The 24889-nt window shown below is 39.0% G+C and overlaps 1 protein-coding gene across 2 annotated transcripts in view; it reads left to right on the forward strand.

Moving 5' to 3' along the window:
* The window catches only part of plod2 (procollagen-lysine, 2-oxoglutarate 5-dioxygenase 2), a 31010-nt gene extending 24494 nt beyond the window's left edge, over positions 1–6516 (forward strand). Inside the window, exons 13-20 of one of the 2 annotated variants that reach the window (XM_051410569.1) lie at positions 494–635; positions 1400–1462; positions 2747–2860; positions 3163–3228; positions 3432–3536; positions 4852–4998; positions 5232–5357; positions 5489–6516. In XM_051410569.1, coding sequence (XP_051266529.1) covers positions 494–635; positions 1400–1462; positions 2747–2860; positions 3163–3228; positions 3432–3536; positions 4852–4998; positions 5232–5357; positions 5489–5644 — 919 coding nt within the window. In that variant the 3' untranslated portion in view covers positions 5645–6516. The remainder of the gene's footprint in view (positions 1–493; positions 636–1399; positions 1463–2746; positions 2861–3162; positions 3229–3431; positions 3537–4851; positions 4999–5231; positions 5358–5488) is intronic. The other variant, XM_051410570.1, reaches the window with a different exon arrangement.
* The last annotated feature ends 18373 nt before the right edge of the window (positions 6517–24889 follow it).

Genomic DNA, 24889 nt, shown 5'->3' on the forward strand with positions numbered 1-24889 from the left:
CGCGCGACAGGTCGGGAACGGCGAGTATACCGAGTGCATGACGTGCAGTGCTTGCTGCGGGGGAGGGACGGGAAATACACATGCGCGAAATACGCAGACTGTGGCTGTGTCCCAATTCAGGGGCTCAGCTTTTTTCTATATAACGTTGCACAACAGAAAATGAAAAAAAAAAATCGTTTCCCTCCGATTTTATTAGTTTTGAGATTGTTTGGCCCCAAAATCGTAATCATGATCAAATTTCGATTAATTGAGCAGCCTTACCTTGTCGCTGCATTAGCAACTCCTAGTGGTTGGTCAGGGTGTGTGGGCGGACAGGGTAGGGGCTGACTGTTACTTAACAGATAAAAAAGATTCTGAATCTTCTACCACGTTTGACACTCTTGACACTCTTCTTTTTTTGCGCCATAAAGATCACCAATACATTTTCCAACACCTCCTACAACACACAGTCATGTTTACTTACTCTCTCTTGTTCATGTCTTCTTGTTTCTAGGGGCGTGTGGAACATTCCTTACATGGCACATGTATACATGGTCAAGGGCAGTACTTTGAGGAATGAACTGAAAGAGAGGAACTACTTTGTTCTGGAGAAACTAGACCCAGATATGTCTTTGTGTAGAAATGCCAGAGAAATGGTAAGAATCATGTGTTAGTATTGTAAACATATAGTGAAGATACTGTTGTAGTCTGCACCGTGTAGCATCTATACAAACGTCACGGCATAGCCACTGTAAGGGATACTTATGTTAGAAATTTAAATTCTGTATTTACATATAGAAAGGGTTCAGTAGAGTTAAAAAAAATACAATGAATGTTAACCCTAACACAAGTCAACAGCTCAACGGAATCCAATGACTGGCAAGTACAAGCGGTTTGAAATGTCTGTCTGTCATCAAGGCATGAACCTCCTCTGTTTATGGTTGCTCTATGGTGCTTTAAGGTTCTTTGCTCCACTTGTATCCAGTCATCCTTCACTTTCTTTTGTCCTTGTTGTCATATGACCACAGAGAGTGCAACCTGTTACAGTGCCTGGCTGGCTAGTTGACAAGAATTGTCTTGTCTGTTATGTGTTTTTCCTTCCTCCTGTAAACCCTTCGTCCAGCTGTGTTCTATGTCACAGTCCCGTCACCTGTGCTCTGTACTAAACAACTATCATGCCTGATCCAAACTCTGTATATTTTTGGATTGCTTAGCTTTTCCCCCAGCATGCATTACCTCCCATATTAACCCACAAAAAACCAAAAAACATCAGCTTCAGAGGGAACCTTGCTCCTTTTTCATGCAGGCGCATTTCCTCTCCTCCTGAGTTGCTATGTATATTGCAACTGTCACACTGTCTCTTATTGTGAAACAATACTTTATGTTATCCTATTTACATGATGCTTCTCCTTTATTTTAGACCAGTCACAGAGAAAAAGACTCCCCTTCTCCGGAATCATTCCATATGCTCAGGCCCCCAAAGGTTTCCATTTGTTTTGATTATTCTGCTTTCTGAAACATCCATTTCCAATGGGTTAGCGCTCAGAAACCATTCCGAGCTTTGGCTCATTTCATAGGCAGAATCTTTTTCACATGCAAAAGACTTGTAGCTTATTTGATTGAGGATTTCTTGGCATTGCTGAGTAAATGTGTAAAGCAAAACACTGAAATTCCATATTATCAATTATTTTTTTCAGATTTATAGAAAACACAATTTTAATATTGAGTTGCTCTCTCTTGATGTTGCTGCCTTCATCCTCTCGTAAGATATCAGCATGTCTGGCAGCTCTTTGGAAATTGATGTTGACATTTTGCTTGATTTTAGGTTCAAAAGCAGATATCTGTCTAAGCTAGAAAGACACTGTTTTCTGTCCTGTTTTTTTTTATAATGCCTTCCAAGAGGAGATCAAGGAGGAGAAAGACGGTCAGAGAGTCAGTTCACATGCAAGTCCCCTGTCCTGATGCTTTACTTCGAACAGCCAAACCTTACAGAAAACACATGTAACCAGCTGCTCCCTCTAAACACACTTGACTGATCTCAGACTAGGCTCAAACAATATTCATTTTCACTCATGTAAACCACCTGGTACAAATCACAGCTTTCACAAGATCATTATTTTGCATTAGCAATTTGGAAACTCACACCAGGATATTGCAAAACCATTCTTAATTTATAATCTTCATTCATCTCTTGTCCTACACAAAGCCTAGTCTGATAGTGAGTCCAAATCCACCCCTACACAACGCCAACCCCATGCTTCACTGTACAGTAGAGGGAATATCATTCCTGAATTTGCTTTGTCCCAAGCTGCCCAGCACCCCTCTGTTCCTGTTCTCCCACCCTTCTCACTTCACTGCCCCACCCTATCCTGTTCCCAACCCACCAACATCCTGCAGCCCACCACCCATAAATAATCTAAGATTATTTATATGGCATCTGTGTCTCTATCTCAGTCAAACACAATTGATTTCAGTGTGTTAAAACATACTTGAATCAGACTTTATTTTCATTTTGTTGCAAATGAAGCTTTGAAGTAGTTTGCCACAAGTACGTTTGTCAGTTTTTTATGCCAGTGCTAACCATTGAGGGGTGTTCGAGTCATAAACAGTTAGTGTAATTATAACCTGCAGTGTTATAGTGCTTATGTAATGTAAATGTGTATGTGTGTGAGGTATGGATCTGTTATGAATGCTTCCTGTGAGACATTACAGACATTTCAACTCTTAAGTTTGTGAAACTGATTGAACTTTTTCTTGTTTGCTGCAGGGAGTCTTCATGTACATAACAAACCGGCACGACTTTGGGAGGCTCATTTCCACAGCCAATTATAACATTTCCCATTATAACAATGACTTGTGGCAGATATATGAAAACCCCGTGGTAAGTCATTATGATCTCTCATTATTCTTCAAGCAGGAAAAAAAAAAGAAATTTTTCGGAATAGCTGAGATAAACACCAGCCACCTGTAAAGGTTATTAGCCATAATGGAAGGATTGCAGATGTGAGACAATTTTGTAGTAATGACTCCAGTGTGATAAGACTCCTGACTGATAAGGCTTTGTGATTTATTTCTGTATCTGGCACGCTGGGACCTGCCCCGTGGGAGAGGGGATTATCTCTGTGAGGAATGCAGGTCAGACCAAAAAAAAGGCCACTAATCTGAAATTCTCTCTCTTTGCAGGACTGGAAGGAGAAATACATCCACAAAAACTACTCTAAAATTTTCACTGAGAACTACATGGAGGAGGTGTGTGTTTATGTGTCTGTGTGTATGCATGTGTTCGAGACAGAGACAGAGACAGTGAAAGAGAATGACATAATACCGCACAGAAATCCCAACATCTGTTTTAATCATATGTGTGTATTACATTACAGTAACTACAGCTCAAGGTGAAGGTGTGACTCAAGTCTATTCTCAGAAGTCTTACTGTGCATGTGTGTGTGTTGCAGCCTTGTCCAGATGTGTTCTGGTTCCCAGTATTTTCAGAGAAGGCCTGTGATGAAATAGTTGGAGAGATGGAGCATTACGGTACCTGGTCTGGAGGCAGACATATGGTCAGTACTGTTAGCCCCTGCTGTGGTTATGTTCATTCATCTTTATAAGTACAAGAATGTGTGAATAATGTAGTTGTGCCATTTTATTATTACTATTTCTAGGTGCTCGGAGCTAAATGCTAACATGTTGATGTTTAGTAGGTATAATGTGTACCGTGTTCGCCATCTTAGTTTAGTGTGGAAGCCCATGTGCTTTAGGGATGTGCTAACACTGTTAACATGGTTAAAAATTGTAAAGGGATTCAAGTAATAATAGAATAATAGAATTATTTTAACAGTAAATAACCCCACCAAAAGTTTGTGACAATAGGTTGACATCATTTCCAGCAATGGCGTCACACAGTCAGCACAGTTGGAAACACAAAGGCTTATTTTCTAACCTTCAAAAGAAGCCATTTGCTGTAGTTTATTCAGCATGCATAAAAAAACTCACCACTTTTAAATTGCCTGAGTTGGATAATTATCATGAAGATAAGCCTTTCAGTGTCTCATTGTGGGTAAGTGTGTGTGTGTGTGTGTGTGTGTGTGTGTGTGTGTGTGTGTGTGTGTGTGTGTGTGTGTGTGTAATTAATCAAACCCTGACAGCAATAGAAACACATGGACATAAGGAAATAATCCCTCATGTTGTCTGATAAACTTTATTCTCACAGCCATGTCTCTGTTGTCTTTGATGGCTGGGTGAGCCATTACTTTCAAGCTGCCTTTCATACCCTTTTGTGGGGGGGGGGTCAAATTAGCCAGATGTGGGGAGTAGTAAGTTTAATATTCTTCTTTAGCTACTTTTTTCATTGAATTTTGTCATCTATTTGTTAGGACACGCACAATCTCACACAGAGACACATGATGGGTGTTCAGGGTACTTGTACACACATGCCTAATTTTATGACCATCTTCTCCACGTCTGTCATTTAAATATAGCCAAACAAAGGTTGTGATGTTGTGTTTTATGTTTCAGCTGTCTAATCCATGTGGCCTGTTTTATGTAGTTTGAAATTGGTAATTAATGTGTCTAAAAGTTTGCCTGGAAGACTAAATGTGCACAGATACTTTGACTAACTCTGTTCGGGAAAAGGCTGAAGCTGGATGGGTCATTAAGCTTCATGCAGACAGACAACAGCCTGCGGTTTCAAAGACACATGCGCGCACACACACACTCACGGAAACATAATCATCATCATCACTTTGAAAGTTGTGGTCACACACACACACACACACACACACACACACACACACACACACACACACAGAATGGTGGGTCATTTGTTCCGTCGTTAATCACACTACAATGTGTTTTATTTTCTCTCCTTTTGCTCAGGACAAGCGGATCGCCGGAGGCTATGAGACGGTGCCGACAGATGACATTCATATGAAGCAAATCGGCTTTGACAAAGAGTGGCTACACTTTATCCGAGAGTTCATATCACCCGTCACACTAAAAGTTTTCTCTGGCTACTACACTAAGGTTAGAATGACCTCATGGAGAAGTAAAAGAAAGACAAACAGTGAATCCTGCCTGCCTTGCCCAAAACCTAAAACTTTCTCTTTTCACACAACCTGTTTTCACATGTACAGCATGAGACATTCTTTTAGTATGAAATGTGAGCTTTAACAGTGGTGACAGTTCTTCCATTGAATGATAAGTTCAAAGATGCGCTGACTGTCAGCTTACTTGATGTATTTCTGCACCTTCATCAGGGTTACGCTGTAATGAATTTTGTGGTAAAATACACTCCTGAGAGGCAGGCGTACTTGAGGCCCCATCACGACTCCTCCACCTTCACCATCAACATCGCTCTCAATAACAAAGACACAGACTTTCAAGTAAGGAGTTTGTATTAAGGGAGCTGAGTCATGCTGATGTGAAACGTCTGAATGAAAGAAATTTGGTTATTTTTTTTATTAATTCAATTTTTAAAATCTTAACCATTTGTTACTTCCTTTTCTTGCTTTAGGGTGGGGGTTGCCGTTTCCATCGGTATAACTGTTCCATAAATTCACCACGGAAAGGCTGGAGCTTCATGCACCCAGGAAGACTGACCCACCTACACGAAGGCCTGCCCACCACCAACGGCACCCGCTACATTGCAGTTTCCTTCATCGACCCTTGAACTCTCCAATCATACTGTAATTAGTCTTTTGACCTTGCTATGCTCTTTTTCTGTCATGTTTGTTTTGTTCTGTCATTCGACGTGTTGTGCCCCAGATGTTTTGCCGATGCAATTCTATTTCAAAGCAATTGCTTTTAAAAGGATTAATAATTGCATTAAAGGAATCTCTGTCAAACAGAGTGTAGAATGGAAAGGGATGTGGCAAAAGTAATTCAGATTTAGATACACAAAAGAAAAATATGCTGTCACTTTTACAGTTATTTTATCCATTTAGTTTTACATTCAAAACCAATATTCTATCAGAAATGATTGGTACTGTAACTTACTGTAGATTTTTACAATACTGATTCATCATTGTCATGGTAACCATCATTAATACACACTGGCAGCTTTGCTAGCACGCAGACGGCTGTTGTGTTTGTATTTCAGGTCAAATGTCACTGAAAGCATTTATACTGTAAAAACTTGTCATTGCTTCAAAATGACTACTGGTGCTTAACAAACAATGTTTCTGCATTAGAGATTTAAGTCAATATTTGGTGGAGTGCAAGTGGAGTGGAGTTTTCCAACCCTGATTTCAATTAAATTAAAGTTTTATATGTGCACAGTGAAAAAATAAATCTATTTTTGGAATTTTGCACACCAGAAAAACAAGAGCACAGAATTCAATATGAACTCTGTATGAATGAAGTTCAATATTCTGTTTTACTTGAAAGGTTTTTCTTTCTTCTTTATTGGAACATTCATTTGCTCTCCTGAAAACATCTCTGCAATATTTTCTGAGATGTGTGTGAATGGATTTTGAAACAAAAAGATTAAAGTTGTTTAACTTATTGTCAAAATGTAATAAAAGTCTTTATAAAAAAATTTAATATTTTCTTATTCATTATTCTGATCATCTGCATCACTGAAACATTCTTGTATTATTCGTTATTTTGTATTTGAAGCACGCAATACTCCTTTATAGAGTTTTTTCTACAAGCCCAGCCAATAGTAACCTCAGATACTCAGCAATCCAACATCAAAAAATCCAGTCCCCTCTGCTGATTCTTCTGGCAAAAACCAAAGCAATGTCTGGAAGTGATCACTCGGCGCTGTAGACAGCCTTCCATTGTGTTATCAGTGTATCGATTCATCTTCAGAATCTGTCAAGTTATTCTCCACTGAACGCATTACACGTAGAAACAATCAGGCGTGGTCTGGCCTGGAGTACTGCTCTGCTGCGGGGATCAGGACTGAAGTGTTTGGGGTGTGGTGTGATGATGTACACCAGTGCAAATGTAGTTCAGTTTACCTTAGGGGCCAAGTGTAAACATGTACTCGTAACCTTATGAAAGTTGTACAGATGGGGGTTGTAAGACTGATGACAGAACAGAGGGGGGAAGTATGGAGGGTGGGGTCTACAGAAAAGTCATTTTTCAGAAAGGAACATCAGTGCTCTTTTATTTATATCTCGTTGCCATTTTAATCTGCCAGTTGGATGAAACAACTGAGACTAACTGATGAAATCTAACCAACTGCAGAGTAAAGGAAACAAACAAGAGAAATGTGAGCAGGTACAAGCTTCTAAAAGTGCATCGGCTAGAAACAAAATACAATCTCAACCTTAGATCAGTGCATCACTTATGAAACATCATCTAAGGTCTCACCGTGCTATCAAATCTTATTACTTTTTAGCACCCACAGCCTCTGGAGACTCCCCACCCCCCTTGAGGCCCGTGTTTTTACCCTGCAGGGTTGACTCCCTGACTAGGTGCACGTTTCTGCTGGCTGTGAAGCCTGGATGAAGGCTGAATGTCTGAGTAGCTGCTATGAGGCAGAGGAGAGGGGGGGGGAGAAGGAGGCGATTTAGGTCAGCATGGGAGGAAAGGCTCCTGCTGAAAGAGCCCTTTGTGGCCATCATTTCCCCTGCCCTGCCTTGTGTTCAGACACTCTGAAAGGTGACATTGATCCCAGGCAGGCGTGCAGGAAAACTTGCATACCTACTAAACTAGCAGGTTCTCACAGGAATGGCTTTATCAAAAGGCAGAAGTGGAGGAAAATGTTTTAAGCCTGCTTTATTTCTGAAGTCAGAAGGAGAATAAAGCAGACTGGCTATTTCAAATGCCAAGGCAGGTTGTTTCAGATCCCTTTCCGCCTCTGAATTATAGAAGACTCAGCTCTGGAGTGCACGTTTCTACAGTAAAAGCTGAACACCCCAGGAGGCCGTAACTCACTGTTTATATACCCGTGCTTAAGGTCAGTGGCTCTAGAGTTCGGAAATGTGATCCTATACCAAAGTAAAATCAAGTGTGCCACTAACTGCAGGGTGCCCAGCAACATACAGTGGTTTAGCCATTACTGCGGCATTCACTCTGGTCCTGACTAAACAAAGCATTTAAATTAAGTGTTTGCAATGATGTGAGAATGCAAGTGCACGAGGCCAGCCAAATGTGTGGTCATATCTGGTGCCCAAGGTTTTGGAGAATACTGTCTATCCTACACCCCTTTCTTCTTTTTCTCACATATTCCCCACTCGCTTTTAATTCACTACTATTTATTTTTTCATTAGCTTCTCGCTTTCTTTTGCCTCACCATAGATACTGTCTAAGATGGTGAAAACATGAGGTACTGTCCTGGTTTAACAAAGTATCACTGCCACAAGCCCATTCGTTCCTAAAGAACCCATAAATGAATACAAATGAGTCACAAATAATTAACTTCTATGTTGCAGTTTACTTAATTCTAATTTGCTTTATTTTAATTTTATTTGTTTCCTTTTTTAATTACCTAAACCCGCTGGGCACAAAAAGAAACTAGCAGTGCACTAAAGGTGTATCGATGCACAGCTGAAAATAGTTCCCAACAATTGTACGGAGTATTTCTGGCAGCAAGTTGCCGTATGCGTATGTCTCAAAATGAACAACACTGCTTGTGTTAATCATAATAAAAAGATATGTGTCACTAAATGCAATAATGTAGTTCATTGATTGGTTTTATGGAACAGACATATAAGAGCTATGCAGGCAGATTAGTAGGATTTATGTTGGTTTTTATCTTGGAATTTGTAGACCGCAAAAATATCATCAGCTTTAACCTTTAACTCATTCATTGTTCTTTGTATGCAATCATTTTAAACCACTATAAAATACTGTGTACAAAAAAAAGGACTCTTTTACAATCTAGTTTAAATCAACATACAGCCATTCCCGAGGGACCAGCCATCTGCGCAGGAAGCTATACAACTTGTTGATCCAAGAAGCATCATATGAAGCTGGCCAACTGTGTGTGTGATATATACAATGTACAGTGTGGCTTAGTCTCAGTGAATTTCTCAAATTATGTTTGGAGGGGATGGCAGAGGGGCGGGAGGGTCTCTGGGTTCAGACACAGTGCAATTGTGAGTCAGACATTAGTGGAAAAGTACTGGGATAGAAGATGAATACAGTGAGGAAATGTTCAATACAGCTCAAGCACAGATGCAACTGTGAGAGTGTGTGTGAGTGAGTTTGTGTCCATTCTTTTTGATTAAATTTTACATTTCATACAAATGGGACTTCAGGGAACAAAACATTCTAGAGACTTTGCGTGTGAGCAAGATACATTAAATCGAGTAATGTCTGAAAGCTTGAAACAAGACACCCCTCTGTGTAATTTGCTACTTGGCAGTTTGAGGCCTTGCCAAGCTTCTCCATTTTTAACATTCCTTGCAAATTGGGGATGATGAAGTATGAGGTCTACTGTTGTTTTGAGACTTGTTCAAGGAAATTGAGAATTAAATAAATATGCATAAAACAAAAAGGTGGGGCAACACTTGCACAATGTCATTAAGTTCCACCATTACAGGCTCATAAAGATTAACCTGGTTCTTTATGATCAACTACACTTGCATATCGGGGACCTTTTGGTGCTTGTTTATTATCATCACATTTGCAATAGTGCAAAGCATGATAGATACAATTAACTTATTTTCAACTTTTTCTGTTAAAAATATAAACTACAAAACCGTTCTGATTGCAGATACATTAGAAGAATCCACATTTAACCAGAATATGTATGAATTTGTTTTTGATTCTATCATCATATGGTGAGTTTAAGTGCTTTGCCAGTTGAAGAGAAGGAGCCTTTAAAACTTTAATTTTAACAACTTAAAACCACGGACCCTGGCAACTGAAGCAGCTCTAACACATTATAAAAGTTTTTTTTTCTTTAAGTAAACTTTATTGGCCTTTAAAAATGGCCACGTGTATGTGTAAGTCCTCGTTCGTTGTTCTCTCTCATACCGATTATTACACAGTACGTGATACTGTATAACAATGTGAAGGTGGATTCAGGCATGTCACGTAAAATGTGATGTAGTGAACGTGATCCATATTGTATAATTTAACCAAAATCCTGCTTATTATTACGAGCCTGCCATCATACCATCATGCCTATTTCCCAGGTAAGTAATCAAATATGTCCACAGTCCACAATACCAATTATGGCTGATTGTATGCTTTGAGACTATCGGCATACTCCCTTTTTACCAGCCAGACTGTTTACCATCTCAGAGTAAACTGGGTGCAAGTACTATTTAGCCAAATTACACAGCAACGCTCTGTAAAAACAATCAGCAGCCCCACACTCCCTGACAGATATTGATTTATGGAAAAGACAAAAGTGGAATGGAAAACGGGTGGAGGATGAAGAGTTGACGAAAGCCACAGAAGCTCAGTTTATAGTAAGCAAAGAAAAATAAAAGTCATACAAAGTGCCTTTTATGAGCTATTCTGGGGTCTTCTCAATGATCCTTCGGTGTGTTTAGTCTGGTTTTGCTCCTTCAATCGGTACTTTGCGAGTTGAACAGACGGTGAAAGAATGGGAGTGTAGAGTATTCTGGTGTCAAGGTGTGTGTGCCACAGTGTATGTGGAGGCTACGTGTCTTAGGTCAATACGGGTATAGAGGGAGGAGTAATGTGAGGCCGGTGTTCAGACCCCCAGAGCCCCCATGTGGGTACAGACTGTCTGTGCCATTGCTAAGGTGGATGTCAAACAGTTTGTCACAGCGGAGTGAATAGTCTAGATGCGGTATCACGGTCAGAAGAGGTCCTGCTTACCAGATGTATCACAACGGATAAATGTTTTTATGAAAAGTGCAAGTTGTGATGTAATGAAGACTGAATACATGCATATGGGTCCTTTGGAAGCAATTAAACTGCAAGTAAAACTGAAATTCTGTCTTGTCGGGTTGTTGTTAGGCTATTGTGTCAAATAAAATACTATTTCTACTGATCCACAATGATTGTTGCAACAATGACACTAACTCTTCTTGTTTCCTCATTTCACCACAGGTAACTTCAACATCCATGTCAGAAAGGGCAAAGGAAAAAAGACAATATCTTGTCTCACTGCCTGTGCCTATGTAGGCTTTTAAATCATACAGTTCACAGTTCGTGAGAGACTGTTGCACATTGATAATATCATCTGGTAAAGTGTTCACACTTAAGAAATTGGGAAATATGACCTTGAAATTGGTGAAATGTTGCCCTTTGGCAGTCCCATAAAAGACGATGTAATGTCTGTCCTGACGTTTCTTCGTTTTAGACAGGCTGTGAAATAGTCCAGACATCAGAGGATGCTACAATGTTTGTTGACGTCTGTCGAAAATCTGTCTGTTTGTTTACATGCCCTCAATTTCCTTGCTACTTTCTTCAGTGTTAGTTTGTGATGTTTGGCACAGTGTTGGAGATGGCCACCCACACTCACAATGTTCATGATACATAACAAGAATCTGGTGTTTGGGGACACATAGTTCAAATTGTACTATATATATCACTGTTTGATACTTTTAATTTAGTGTCTGTGATAGAAGGAAGGATTCTATGTAGGTTATGAGTCATAAATGGAAATCTACCAGATGTTTTAGCATGAAATGGTCATAAAGGCTGCCAAGCTCACCAACATATTCAGTCCCTTCAGGGTTTATTCTGACTTCATTGCTGAATTAAACCTTGCAAGTTTTTTGTTTTCGTTTTTCCTCAGACTATGAATATTTATCATCTTTACTATAGTAGGTTAGAAAATCCTACCCCCTTACCATAACCATCTATAGCAAGAGATTTGAGTAAGTGGTGCAGCTGTGTGTTTGAGCTGTCTAAAGAGTATGGAAGGTCAGATTGTTACACCTTACTGACTGATGCAGTCAGTGGGTTTCAACAACACATACTGCGAGTTAAATATCACACTCATCTGAATGTACCACATAGGCATAAGCAAGGTTAATCCAAGAACACATAATAAATCCACCACATTCATTTTTATATATTATATGATTATAGTATATATTTATGCCACTTCTAAACTCACTTTTTTTTTTGAGGATGAGCACTTCATTCACTGAGAAAGACAAAAATAACCGGGTCCTAGCGGTATTCGTGACATGAGAGCATTCCCACCATTGCTCCTGACCTCATGCCATAGAAAGCTTTCTCCAATTGCCTGTCTATCCATTGGTGGGACATAATTGTATGCTCTCAGTTGTGTGGCTCTTGTTGGATTTGTAGTTAGCACTTCTTCTTCAAATTCTATCAGATACTGAAGACAAAAAATCCCTCGGGAGGGGCGTGTTTGTTTTGAGCCATCCATGTGAACCTGTTGCCCTCTGAAGAGCGAGAAGCAATACAGCAGCAGACTGGCAATCTGGTGACCACAGCACATCAAGACAAAACCAGTGGTGATCCACCCTAATCCTTTTAATTGGCTCTCTGGCTCCAACTTAAAAGACCAACCACAAGTGAGGTTTTTTTTCCCCCCTTGGATACCTCTGGTGCATGTACAAAGGAAATCTTCCACACTGGACATTGTGGTCTGTAGCTCATTGTGGCATTCTGCCTCCGTCTGGGCACCCTGCCATTACCCTCTTTTTGTTTTGACTTTCACAAGTTAACGTAGAGGGATAATTTATGATCTGGGTCAAGTGTAACTAGCCATGCAATGCTTAAAAAGGAATACACCATGCATACAAATACTGTATGAGTGAATGAGTTTCCATAAAACAATTTAATAAATAAGTTTTCCTTTATTGCCAGTTTCACCCCAGATTTTAAAAATAGATGCATACAAAAATCCCATAAATAGAGCAGGAAAGCTGATATCAACCACAGAGTGGTTTCAGGTTTCCACCATAAAATGTTGAAGACAGAAGTGAAATCAGAGCAGGTTGTAGTTAAAGCTTGATCAAACTCCCAAGATTAATAAATGAACTAGTCTTAGAGTCGACAGACACGCTACCAGCTGTGTGAGGCTGTTCTGAACTGAATGCAGACGTCAGCCTGCTGCTGAGGAATTTCACTCCAAATCACAAATGTCAACCTCATGGTGGGGCAAGAAGAAAACTCAGGGGATCACCAAAGTCCTTAGTACACTAGGGCTGCCCCCTAATAGTCGACTTAACCGTTAGTCGCTGAGAAGAGTGTTAGTCGACCCACTTTACATGAGTCGGATAGTCGCAGAAAAACAAAAACAATGTCAAACTGTTCGGGAGCTGCTCTGTCACCGGGATAAAGTATCAAGGAATTGTACCACGCAAACCATTTCTCTTGTAAGACAGGGAGTCACTTACCGGTGCGCTGTTAAATATGCTAACTGTACTAGCTGCTGCCACAAGACAGTCAGCGGTCCTATTAGCTGTCTGTACCTGGACTCAAAGCTCTGAGGACAATTATTTTACAAGCGTAGAAACAGGGGACCCAGCGGGGAATACTGCCAAAGAGCAGACCCGAAATGAAATGACAGAACGAGAGAGGGCGGACCAATGGAGGCCAGCTGGCTCTTAACAGGATGATGACTATGGGGGGGGGAGAAGACACGGGGAGTTCAGGCAGTGACAGGAGAGTTCAACTGTAATTTGAACATTTTGTGAGTAGTTGGAAGTTATTTATTCTGTGTTTTGAACAACAGGACTTGTGTAATGTTATACTGTGTTGCAATAAATTAACTAATTGGTGTCCTTACTGGTTGCCAGTCAACTACTGACTTTTTCTAACGACTAGGGAAATCCTTAATTAAGAATTAAGAAAGCCTTAAAGTATACATCCTCTGTGAACCATCAATGTGCTAAATGCTGTGTTAATCCATCCAGTACATGTTGAGATATTTCACTGGATAAGTGAAAAACCTTGGTAATCCACTGACTTTACATCTAGCGTCAGTAGCAGGTCAAAGCTTAATCAAATAGAATAACAATATTTCAGTCTAGACAACATTGCTGGACCAACCAACAGATTGGCATAGCCATTGCCAAGGACAGCAAAAGAGCAACAGCAACAAGCCTCCTATAATGTACTATATATTGCATATTACTGTATCAGGGGTAAATCCGGGACAATATAATACTTGATAAGATTCCAATTAACAAAGTCTGAAGTGGAGGACCGACTGGCGGCCCATTTAAAGGGTTCCTTTTGTCTTTTCCATTTTTACCAATCTTAGCCACATCTTTCAATGCAAACAGTCCAAACACATGCAAACAAGAGGGAATAAAAAAAACAAAAACCAAGTCTAATGTATCTTTGCAGATAATTTTGTAAACATATCAAAATGAACCACAAAATGGAAATGTGCTTGCCAGGTCTGAACTTTCTCAGTGCAGTACACTTGGATTATAGTAAATAACTCCATCTTAAAACTGCAGTGAAAAACGTATTTTCTCCCTATCCGAAAATGCCTTGTCTTATGTTAGTTATTTTATATTGTTTGTGGTGGCAGGAGATGAACTACATTGCTGCTATATGTTTCAGGTGCTACTGTGTATAATATTAGGGTTGGTTTGGTACAATTACAGGGTAAACTGGACTTAGCAGTGGGTCCTGTCTGTAAGATGGCCGAGTAAATTTAATCCTTGAAGGTCAGGGTTAAGGTTGGTTGATAAACGAGTGCTGAGCACAATGCCAAAGTCAAGTGGTGGTCATTATGGAGCCCATATGGGAGCCCCACCCCCACACTCTCCCCCTCCCATCTTCTCTCAATGCGCACATAAAGACAGAGGTTAGAAACCAAGGGGAGTTGTGAAAGCTGGAAATCACACAGCTCTATAGAGCAACACAACCTCCAGGAATGCAAAACCCGAGACTGGATCACCAGGTCAAAAGTTCTCTCTCAGATCTCCTACTTTAACTTGCTTCTTCCTTCTCCACCACTTTCTCTTCTTAAACTGTAAAAGCATTTGTGACCACTGATTAAAAATGTTAAAAATAGTAATAGCATGTTTTTGATATGTTCTGCAATGTGGCTTGGGAGTAACTAGTGAGGTCATTCATGTGGCAAAATTCCACAATATCTGTGATTTATTGCAGGAAATGTGCACACTATAGGCATACATATGTTTCCACTTTTGTACATTTAGCTTTACTGACATACAGGCCTCCTAACCTCAGATCATGGACACTGTAGCTCTCAACAAGCTGTTGCTAGGGGCTTGATAATTTCAGAAATGTACCCTTGAACTTGGCAGCATTAGCAAGACACTATCACTTCTAGTAGTGCTAGCAAGAAAGGAGGACTTAACCTGAAAGCTCCCTTTTTATTAAACCCTTAAGTTTCATACATTTATGTGTACTGAGTACTTGAGATAGCCTCATAATTCATGATGAATTCATTCATTCTTGTTTTTATATTTGCATGCTTACTGTATAAATACTCATAAAACAGCTGGAGTACTGTATGTTGTATATGGGAAACTCATCTCTTCAGGTTAGGCACCTCTTTCTGAGTTTATGCTCCAGACTTGAACTGAAAGGTGATCTGGAACATCAGTCATCTAAAAATGTACCCCAAACTCCAAACAGATATGTCTTTACCAGGCACCTTAACCTCATACATATGTCTTGTAGGAACATACCATTGGAGAGGTTTCCCATGAGCACTCACATCATTTGGGAGTGTGTACTGGTCTGTATTTTCAACTTTATTAAAAATAGAGTGTAGCTGCCATTATTAAAGATCAGCTTATGTGTAAATGAGCAAGACAAAAGGACTTTGTTCAAGTATTCATGGGTAAAACACTACTTTAATAACAACATTTCAACCCCAGAGTTACAAAGATAAACTAATACGAAGCAGTTTGTTTTAATCTCCTGAAGCTTTAACAATTCATGCGTACAAAATGTCAGACCCAAACCAAAATTTGCTGGAAGAATGTGCTGAGCACAGGCAGTACTACACTACACACACTCATCTACTCACGTACACACACTATTTCAAGCCACACATTTGATTTAGTCTGAAATAACTGGGCTCAATAAGTGGTTGCTGTCTGTTTGCCTATGTGCATATTCACACACAATTTCCTATAATTTTCACTTACACAGGAAGCTGGTTAAATGTACACATATGGCCACCCAGCACTGGGTGTGTTGACTGCCTTCTGTCCCACCCACAATGTGCTTATTCTGCTACTGAAATCTCACAGTCTACCTCCGCAATTCAAGGAATTTCCTTATTGCTGCATGTATGTTGTGCAGGTTTAGTGGTTTTCTGCTCTATTTATTCCTTTGTTATGTTTGGTATGCATATCACTTAAGCTTAGCACTGCAAAAAAATCAGAATGATAATATCCAGAGATTTTGCAAGAAAATGATATGTACATTAGCAATAATGATCTCAAATGGCTCTCAAGTGTGCCATAATGGTATGAAAAAAACATTTAACTTGCAAGAATGCTTCCTGTGCCAAACCCAAAATCTTGCATAGATTGCTCATAATTTGCACCACCCTGTTACAGAGAGGCATACATCACAAGAAGTAAAAAAAATAAATTAAAAAAAGACAAAAAATGACTAAAATGTGCTCAATAAGAAAGCTGTGAGAGAGAACTATATACTGTACCCTAGACTAGCACAACCAAAACTCTGGCTTGTTTTTTACGGAAGGGAAAAACATGACAATGGGTGTTGAGAGAGAAATGTAATAGGTAAGGTGTTTTTTTCCTCATAGAGTTGCCATGGCCCTGCCAAGACAGTTGTAACTGCCAGAGGTCCAAATGTAGGGCAACATTAAAGCACAAGCTGAAACTAATGAGTCATGGTAGTCTGGGCAAGGTTGACATCATTTCCTTTTAGCCTCAGTGGCTGTGGAATGTGACCCCCACCCTCCTCACCCTCCCACCAGCCCCCACTCCTGCTATGTCTGGATTTGACAGAGCTGTGAAATTAATCTACAGCGAAGACAGTCAGGGTTCACTGACATCTAGACCTCTGAGCGAAAGTCAAATATGACACAAGCAGCAACACTGCAACTCATGGGGATGCACAAATGAGGAGGCACTATGATAATATAATTTCACTTGAGGCACTTTAAGCAGCATAAAGAAAATAATAAGAGCCCTAAAATGACGGATATTTTCCCGACTGCTATTTACAGAGATGCGCTGTAATCCAGCCTCGTCAAATTGCAGGGTTGTGCCACAAAAAATAGGCATTAAGTGAGTTTTTCTTCCATTATGTTCCGGGCATGGGTGGAAAATAAAGCTAAATGCCAAATTGAATGGTGTTATTATTGCGATGTGATGAAATACTGTTGAATTTAAATGGGGCCGTGTCGCAGTTGCAGAACCAAATATGAATATGATAATATGAGTGAAATTATTTGGGGAGATTGGGGAGATATGTATTCACAGAGAGGCCAAAAAGATTCCTAAGAATTTCTGAGTCTTTTTCCCCAGAGTTACTTCCCCTCCCCTGCACTGATATTGTGACTCAGTACTGATAAAGATGGATAAATTCTCTCAAATTATGCAGAAAGAAGAGCTCTGTGAACAGTCATACATTATGGCTGGAAGCACTCCAACTCTGCGTGGGACAGACATCTGGTCAGTAAAGTATGGGAGTAGAACGTATCATGCAACACTGTAAGACTAAACCTTCATTTGCAGGAGGTTTGGTGTTTCTGAAATCCATGGTAGACAGAGATAATTATCGTAATTTAAATTTTAGTCAAGTTTATGTCACAAATACATGGTCTTGTTATATTGTCTGATCTCAAATTGTCTGAAAGAAGAGCAGCATCCTCATCTATGTACACACAGGGGGTCTGTTCATGATGACTTAATGGTCCTGATGTTGTTTTGATACTGGGAGACTCGTACAGCACAAAGTGACAGTTGCTTAATATAAATCAAATTAACTCACCCAGAGAAGAAACACAGGTGGACCTTAGTTTCTTCACCCCTGCTGATCCAGATCAATCCAAATTGTCTTGATCCAGTTCACACTTTATTTAAGTTTCTTAAATGCATCTCATAAGAGCATTTAGATCGTATTTTATTTCTTAATGTCTGTTGCGGGTCCCGTCACATCAGCTCAGCCCTATACTAATTTTAGTGCAAAATGTCAACACAGCTGTCCAAGCCAAAGGAAGGAAAGTGAAAAGACAGACGTAGTGGCATGTGTACTTTAAACACAGTAAAATTGGACACCTACAGTACGTGTGTGTTCATACTTGTGGTTGTTTGGGGTCAGTTTAAGTCATGGGGTCAATTCCACATTAAACAAACAGCTTTACCGAAACATTTTAATGCTATTTTTAGATACTTAAAAGACATTACTGAAACCACAAAATGGCTAAAGATACTATGTTCTGTGATAGAACAATCACCAAAGAACTCTTAAGAGCTTATATGTTAACATCTTGAGTGAAATAACAACAGCAGTAACAGTATACTACCGTATGAGACTTAAATCATGTTTCAAATGTTATCTTATAATACAATTCAAAGTTTGGATGCACTTGAGTTTGAACATGTCAGCCAACCTCCACCAGGTGTCACTGTGAGAATGACCTTCAGCAGATGTGCTGCAAGTAGAAAATGTCACCATTCTTATGCAAGATAATGAACATATTACAGGGATAGATTTTTCAAAATATGCTTCTGAAAACCATTTGGATCAAAAGTCTGATTAACATTTGCTCATTTGCATTTGTCAAATGCTCATTCATCAGTTATCAAAAGTTGATTGAAGTTGTTGTCAACATCATTAACAACAAAGTAGAATTTCAAATGAAAAAGAAATATTTGATCACTGAGATGAGAAGCTTGAATCTTTTCCACTCTTCTTCCCCCTTGTGGCTGAGGATGGGACACAAAATCAGTCCTAATGAAGGAGTCACTGTAAGAATTTCATGCACGTTTTTTCAAACGTGTTAATCCTTGCCTTTAGATCCTTTAGCCAGGAAAATGTTCCCATGAAATTTGATTTCTGTGTACTTAATAATTTTTTGTTACATAAAAACTGCTGTTTTATTGACAGTTTAACTATCAAAATCATTTCTAAAAACAACAAATAATAATGTTTAATTTGATACATTGCAGCATTTATTTAATGGGGAAAAGTTAGGATGTTTGTCTTCAGACCACAAGGCAGCGCCAGTGAGCTGCACATGGAATTTCCAAACTCCAACCTGCATCAAAAATCCAGTTTAACTCCAGAACTAACTGCTCGCAGTGGCTGGGAGCTCCTAATTGACGATGTGGGTTTTGAGTTTCTGCGCCATTCATTGGGAGCAAACTGGGTCATAATTTACAAACATCATTTAATAATAATGCCAATTCATTAGTGCAAGACCCAAGCAATCTCTTTCATCAGCTGAATAGAAGAATGCCACTGGGGCTTGAAAGCGGGTCGGGGTGGGGGGTGGGTGAGGATGGGGAGCGGGGGGTAAATAGCAGTGCACATTCGCTGGCTTAATGTGGCTGCCTGGCACATTTCTGTGCCTTCAGTGAATTTGTGATCAGAGATGAGCTTCATCTGCAAAGTATAAGTAAATGTTTTTATGGAGGCACAGTGACAATTTGGGAATCACTGATGTCTTTGACAAAAGCATAAAAAATGATATGCTTTTATTCTCCGCTCTCTTCTCATAAACAAATTGAATGGCCCATATCTTTTGTAATAAATTTAAATCTGCGACATATTTCCCCTTGAATATTCAAACATATTGGTGTCAGTATTTTCAGAAGCAGAGAGAGGGAATAGTTGGGAAGTGATGTCGAAGAGAATTGTTATTCAGTCCATCCTGCTTTATAGAAGATCAGAGGAGACTGCACAAGCAGAAGAAGAGATGAATGGTCATTGAGGAGGCTTGGTTTATCTTCTCTGCATTTGTGTCCAGGGAGATATGATGGATGTCTGTAGTAACTGTGACTCTAGGTGTTGTCTGTATTGCAGAGGCATAATAGAATGTGAGGGATTCTTCTCAAGGTGGGTCCCGTATCACCCAAGGATAAGGACACTTATCTACCAAAATTGCGGTCCTGAGAGACAACATCAGGTGGCACAGGAATGGAATTGGCTCTCATCCTGCTCTTTGTGTCTGATAAATGACGGAACCATGAGCACTGTTCTCTCACATTATTGAATCAGCTTGCAAATCGCTGGGACTGACTCATATCAAAGACAGTCGTGAATGCTAAAAGCAAACATGAGCCACACTCATATTCTGAGTAAGAAACGATGATTAAGTGTTCAGTCAGTCCCCGAGAAACCTTTTCACCAATTTTGATAATTGTCATTTATCAAGAAAACATGTCAAACATGTAGAATATAATATACATAAAACTTGCAGACACAAGTTCCCAGAGCCAAAGATGACTTCCTTAAAATGTTTGTTCTATCCAAACAACAGTTCTAAACCAATTTATTCACTTTACGATGATATAAGACAAAGAAAAACAGACCATCTTCACATTTAAAAGGCTGAAACCAGCATTTTCTTTTAATTGTCTAATCTACTAATCAGTTAACTGGCATTGACATTGTAAATAGTTCTGGCCACTGGCTGTGCCTCAAGCTAGAAGTAGAGCACCATTTTTAAACTACCATTTTTATTTAGATAAAGTTTACTTGAAGTTGATTTATTTTATGAATAATTATAATATCTTCGATACATTTCAATCAGGTTTCCATGTCATAGCACAAAAAGTGAACATTAAAGTAACAAACAATCTTTTACTTACAGCTGATGCTAGAAATAGTTCAACTGTAATTCTTCTTGATGTCAGCTCAGCATTTGACCCATTTGATCATCACATTTTATTGCATTGTTTTGAAAAGTGAGTTTGCATCAGGGATACTGCTAACCTTATTGAAAACTTGCTAACTTTTTCTGTAGTGGTCTGTGACGTCTTCTGCTCATCTGTTAGACCTACTGACCTGTGTTTTTCCCCAAGGCTCAATTGTTGGCCCCCTTGTCGTTCTGTGTATACAAGGTGCTACTGGGACATAGCATACATAAACATTATTCAGTACCATTGTTATGCAGATGACACGCAAAGTTATGTCCCATTAAAAAACAGTGAAGAAGGTATTTTTTTTTAAATAAAGTGTTGGATGTCCCGAAATGTTCTCCAGCTAACTAAAAACAAATCTGAAATTATACTTTTTGGTCCTCCAAATTCTATGCCAATTTTACAAAAACATCTTGGCTCCATCTACAAATGTCAAACCTGCAGCCAGAAAGGTAGGTGTAATATTTGACAGTGACCTTTCATTTGAAAAACACGTAACAAAAGTCGTTCAATCATGTTTTTATCAACTGAGGAGCATCTCAAAAATCAGGTCTTTTCAATCTCAGCCTGACTTCGAAAAGGTCATACATGCTTTCATATCAGCTTGGCTAGATTATTGTAAATCACTGTATTCGGGGGTTAAGCCAAATATATAAATTTATAAATATATTTGTGTATTTGTGTGTATATATATATATATATATATATATATATATATATACTCACACCTTCAGCTTGTACAAGATGCTGCTACTTGGCTTTTAACAAAAACTAGAATACAAGATCATATCAGCCATATTTTAGCCTCTCTTCAATGGTTGCTAGTACGTTCAGAATTGATTTTAAGGTTTTACTGATTACCTTTAAAGTGCTTCATCATTTAGCCCCCAGTTATACTGCTGAAGTCCTGCTCCCCTATGGGCCAGAGCTCAGCTCTGGAACTGCCTGAAGATCTGAGGCTTGCAGAATCAGTGACATTTTTATAAATCCCTTCAAAATGGATCTTTTGAGCTTTGTATTAATATAAGCACACTGTTTTATTTCCACCATGTCTTATCTGTTTTATTGTTTTTGTCTTGAAATATTTTTAGGTGTTTTATTCCATTTCATTTTCTTATTATTTTTAACTGTCTGATTGTATTTTCTTTCACACATTTGTTTCGCAGTCCTGAACCTACTGACCTGGTTCAACCATGTAAAGCCCTTCACTGTTTTGAGAAGTTTTATGTAAATAAAGTTCATTATTATTATGGTTTCAGCTCTCTTCAGCTTTTGATGGTCATATTTCACTATTTGTTATAGACTGATCAATCTATAGAAACGTAATAAATAAAAAAGTAAGAATAACTATAATTGCAGCTCTTCTTTATCAATTTGTTATTATTAGCATTATAATTACCGCCTGCCCTCAAGAGCTTTCTAAAATGTATGAAAAAACAAACTTATAAAATAAGGTTGGAAAGGAGTCTACAGACTGTTCCAGTGCAGAGGAAAGTTTGTCAATGGCTGCTAGCTGGCAGTCGGTGAGGGTCAATTCAGTTAAGGCCTTGTCCATTAAGTCATCTTGTAACACGCAATTCAATAGCAACTCCCCCACATTATGCTAGTATCTCAATGTTGAAGCGCATTGAATTCCTAAAGCATCTTAGAGTGCTCATCCCCCCGAGACCCTCTCAAGAACCATACAACAGGACAATGCACAAGGTGAATTAATTCAGCTGAGAATAAAACCTTTTCAGGTCCAAAGACACCTTTCAATGTCTCGGATGAAGTCCCACATGTGGGAAAGATAGATGAATTATTAACAGTCGGTTCTACTCTCTGTCCACTGCGTCCAAAAAGTGAAAATCTGATTTCCCACCATCCTGTCAGGAAGATGAGGTCAATGGCACAGTCTTGAGAATCCCAACTTATTTCTATGACCTTTCAGCTCTTATTTAAATTTTGTGGGTTGGGAAATGCAAACATTTCGGCTGCTGAAATCTTATGCACTTTACTACTTTCTGTACTTCTCAGTAAGAACGCTGCAATGTTGGCATCTAACCGGTTCTCTAGACTATTATAGTCAATGTACTTGCGTAGGTGACAAAGGCATCAGTAGTGGCAGAAGGGCAGCAGGTGGTATCTGGGTGACGAATTTAAGAAAAATGAGGGAGGTGAATCATAAATTGAGACATCACCTCTCCTCTACCTCTGCAGGCGGTCACCTGTAGTGCCATATAAACCATATTCCCATTACATGCTCCTTCTGCATTTTTCTTCTGCTGAATCACGGAGGGAGAATTTAAAAACGCAAGAGAGGGAGAGAACCTGAAATACAGGAATCCCATATCTGTAGCCCTCCCTCCATAAACGCTGTTGTCACTGCTGGGTGCAGGAGCAATTAATCTCAGCCAGAGGAGGCAAAACAGAGAGATGCACAAGTACAAAAGCTATCAAGATGATGAGACTTCGCAGTGCAATTTACTAGGTTTCTATTGCTGTCAAGGATATAAATGCCATGATAAACTTGTTATTGTGTGTTGGGAACATATTGCTGATGTGAGGCCTGTGTTGATATTGTTGTAATTGAGATTTTCAATTACATCCGTTTTGCAGCTAATGAAGATAATGTAGTGTACAGTCCAAGAGCACACAATGGGACACATTTGTAAGATTGGTGGGTGTTATTAAAAAGGAAACAGGAGGAGCATATAAGCATAACTGCCCTAAGAGAGTCTTAAATGTGAAAATCAGTCTCTACCATGGGTGAATCATTAATAAAACTAACAAAAAATGGATGTTAACCTCATATAGTAGTAGCCTTTTCAGTAATACTGAATTATTGAGACATGAATTCTGCAAGGCTAACTGAAGTGACGTCACAAAGTGATATAAGTGTTAAACTGTTTGGCCTTCATGGAAAGCACACCGTAATAATGACCAGAGGAGAAAGGTCTTTGATGGAGAGTACCATCTTCATTTTACAACCAAAGCACTGCACACACCGACATAAACTAAAAGGGACACTAATTATGGACTAGAAGTAAACCCTTCACACGATAAATACTAAATGCTGTATTTATGATGCATTTCAAACAATGTATCAGCTTTTTTTATGAGTTAATACTTACACCGCCATTCTGTAAACAAGCACTGTAATATTTCATAGTACATATGTTTATTATAATATGTTTCAGTCTCTGTTACTAATGTAGTAGTCTGTGCTCATATTAAATTTTCTCCTGTCTAAAACTGAATTATCAATTATAACAACATTTTGTTATATACTGTTTTTCGGGCCAAACTGCCACACTAGAGAAACAACGTCATATTATCATTTTAAAATGTACGGTCGTTTTTCAAGGTTACTAACCTGCTTGATTGTGGCTTTCTTGCTAGAAAAACCAAGATGGTCTCTTGTTTGTAACATATAGCATGAGTCTTGTCACTGACATTTCAAAGGAAATACAAATCATGGGCTGAAAATCCCTCATATTGCTCTAAGAGCTGGGTATGTTTTCTTTAAAATCTCAGGAAGCCCTTGATGACTGTGACATTGATGGACTAATTTCACAGGACAGCAAACAGGCCTCGAGTTTGTTAGCAGGAAACTAAAATTTAAGAAAAGAGCAACTGAATGTGAAGATACTGGTGCTGCACATACTAGCGATGGTAATCTACAAAACATTTTTTTAATCTTGTGAATATGTTAGGGATTCATTTAGATTTTATGGTTTTATAAACAGTTGGGCATTCAAATATGAGAATGTTGTATACTTGCATGATGTACAGAAGACGGTCTTTGGAAAAAAAAGGTTTATGGGTTCATGCAAAACGTATAATATGGAAAAGTAACTGACAACAAGTCAATAGTGATAGTGAGGTGTGTGGAAGTAGACTTTAGAGTAGGAAAAAAAGTGTTTCACAGTATGGCTCCATATGCATTTCGCTTTTATTCAAATGATGACTTTCAAAAGACAAAAGAACCAGAAAAAAAAGTGTGATAGACTTCTACACAATGGGCTGCTGCAAGGTAATGCATCTAATAGTGATCTATGTTCAGCAATGTTTCAGCGCTTTAGTTGTCTTTCAAGCATATGATTTTCCACAAAGGCAAGTGACGAGATAAATGACCAACTTAGTCTGACATTAAATCTTTCATAGGAGTTGCTTTACCTGTGTGAGGATTTTAAAAACTGTTACACAGACTACGACAACCACATGAGGCACCTGGTGGATGG

This window comes from Dicentrarchus labrax, unplaced genomic scaffold, assembly GCF_905237075.1.
Source record: "Dicentrarchus labrax unplaced genomic scaffold, dlabrax2021, whole genome shotgun sequence".
Taxonomy (NCBI): Eukaryota; Metazoa; Chordata; class Actinopteri; family Moronidae; genus Dicentrarchus; species Dicentrarchus labrax.